We start from the raw sequence: 1,728 nt of genomic DNA, 5'->3' as shown, positions 1-1,728 counted from the left end.
TGAACATTGGTTAGTGCACCCCCCCCCCGCTGCCATTTTTCAGCACAGGGATGCTGATTCACGTGATGCTACAGTCTGCTCCAATGCACTGTAATTACAGCACATCAGAGCAGCCTCACTGCATGTGTACAGGCACCCTGAATTATCCCCAAAGTCTTGCTAGCTTAGTATAGTAGTGATTGCTTTGATCTGTTCCCAAATTCTGTATTTTTGAGGCTTCTTTTTGAATTCCTGGGAGAGAGGGATCTAAAGAAATACAATCTACCACATCCATGATAGTCAGCAGCACCATCTCTGCCTTGACTTTCACTGGCTTGAAGACAATTGTCAAGTTACATTGAACATTTCCTTGATACTGAACACGAACACGCAAGTCTTCTAAAAAAAAAAAAAAAAAAAAAAAAGGCTACAATGTGGGAAATCCCAGTAAAGGCAGCCCTGGATCCTTATTGATCCCCACCCCCCTTCCTATCTAATGAGCCTGGCCCACACAGCAACAAGTACAGGCCCTAAAACCTGAAGTGGGCACATAGGCTGAGGGTCCTGAGCAGCCTCGCGCTTCCTGACTTCCTTGGAAGTTGGGGAAAAAGATCTAGCAGCAAAGTAAGCAGCACTGGCGACATGGAGGGGGTGCATGTGCACCCCCTGAGATTGACTGTGCATCCCCCGGAAACACCAGCCATGAAACCTGAAGTGTCAACGCAAGCGCACTTCTGGTTTCGTCACTGGCATTTCCACACTTGGCAATCGGCCACTGGGGGACCCCCCTGCTCAGTGATCTGGTGTCACCCCAGACTCGGGAGGCACCAGTCGGCCATGGTAAGCAGCCATGGCCCCTCTTCAGAGAAGGGGAAGGTCATGGGGCCAGGATGCCCCAACACTGCCTATATGGGAAGACATCGGAAACCTTATGCCCTTACAACCACCTCACTGGGGCAGGTGGGGGCACAGGAGCCGCAAAAAGGTTCCTTCCAAACTTTTTATTTCCTTTTATTAACTGGACCAGTCTCTACTGATCAGATCCTTGCCAGCACCAGTTGGGGAACGTACCCCAACCCACGTCCCGGAGTCATATGGACACACGTGCGTGAGGCTGTGTAGCCCTTTTTTTCTTTCTTTCTTTTTTAGACTCACCCCCTCAGCAGGGGACCCCCACCAACCGTGGTGCCAGCAAGGCTGGGCCACAGCGCAGAGCTGTGCTGGAAAAGCAGGGCCAGAGGGAGCCCCAACGGGCACTCACCCCCAGCCCCTGGGCTGCACCCGGCGGGGGGATGGGGAAGGGAGTAGCGCCTATTACAATCCCGCCCGTCTCCCTCCCCTGCTGCCAGGCTCCCAAGCCCGAGGGGAAGGGGAAGGGATGGCAGTCTACCCCCATGACGGGACAGGAGCTGGCCGTGGGGGCGGAGCACCAGGCGCTGCCGTGCGCCTGCGCAGTGCAGCCAGCACCGCCGGGGCGGGGGGGAGGGGAATCAGGCTGGCCCCGCGCTTTGGCCCTTGCCGCAGGGGGGCCGCACCCGGGCCGGTGCGTCGTCACTATAGCAACTGCTGACGTCGCCGTACCCGCCGCTCTCACCGTGGGCGCTGGGCGCTGGGTCCGGCTGGAAGGTGAAGTGCGCCGCGTGCCTCCAGGCCGCGGCTGACGAGGGGACAGGGACCCGGCCCAGCAGGCCGCCTTCGAGGGCCGCTACCGCCGCCCTGCGCAGCCCCATTACCGCCCTGGCTGGCGGG

The 1,728-nt window shown here is 57.9% G+C and overlaps 1 protein-coding gene across 4 annotated transcripts in view; it reads right to left on the bottom strand.

Annotated features, from left to right (window-relative positions):
• Positions 1-1,721, bottom strand: part of BCKDHB (branched chain keto acid dehydrogenase E1 subunit beta) — a 289,020-nt gene extending 287,299 nt beyond the window's left edge. For 3 of the 4 annotated variants that reach the window (XM_006034413.3, XM_025216409.1, XM_006034412.3), the window contains exon 1: positions 1,574-1,721. In XM_006034413.3, coding sequence (XP_006034475.2) covers positions 1,574-1,709 — 136 coding nt within the window. In that variant the 5' untranslated portion in view covers positions 1,710-1,721. The remainder of the gene's footprint in view (positions 1-1,573) is intronic. The other variant, XM_025216410.1, reaches the window with a different exon arrangement.
• Between the last annotated feature and the right edge of the window lie 7 nt (positions 1,722-1,728).

Source organism: Alligator sinensis, unplaced genomic scaffold, assembly GCF_000455745.1.
Source record: "Alligator sinensis unplaced genomic scaffold, ASM45574v1 scaffold405_1, whole genome shotgun sequence".
Classification (NCBI taxonomy): domain Eukaryota; kingdom Metazoa; phylum Chordata; order Crocodylia; family Alligatoridae; genus Alligator; species Alligator sinensis.
This window is presented reverse-complemented; position numbering and strand designations above follow the sequence as displayed.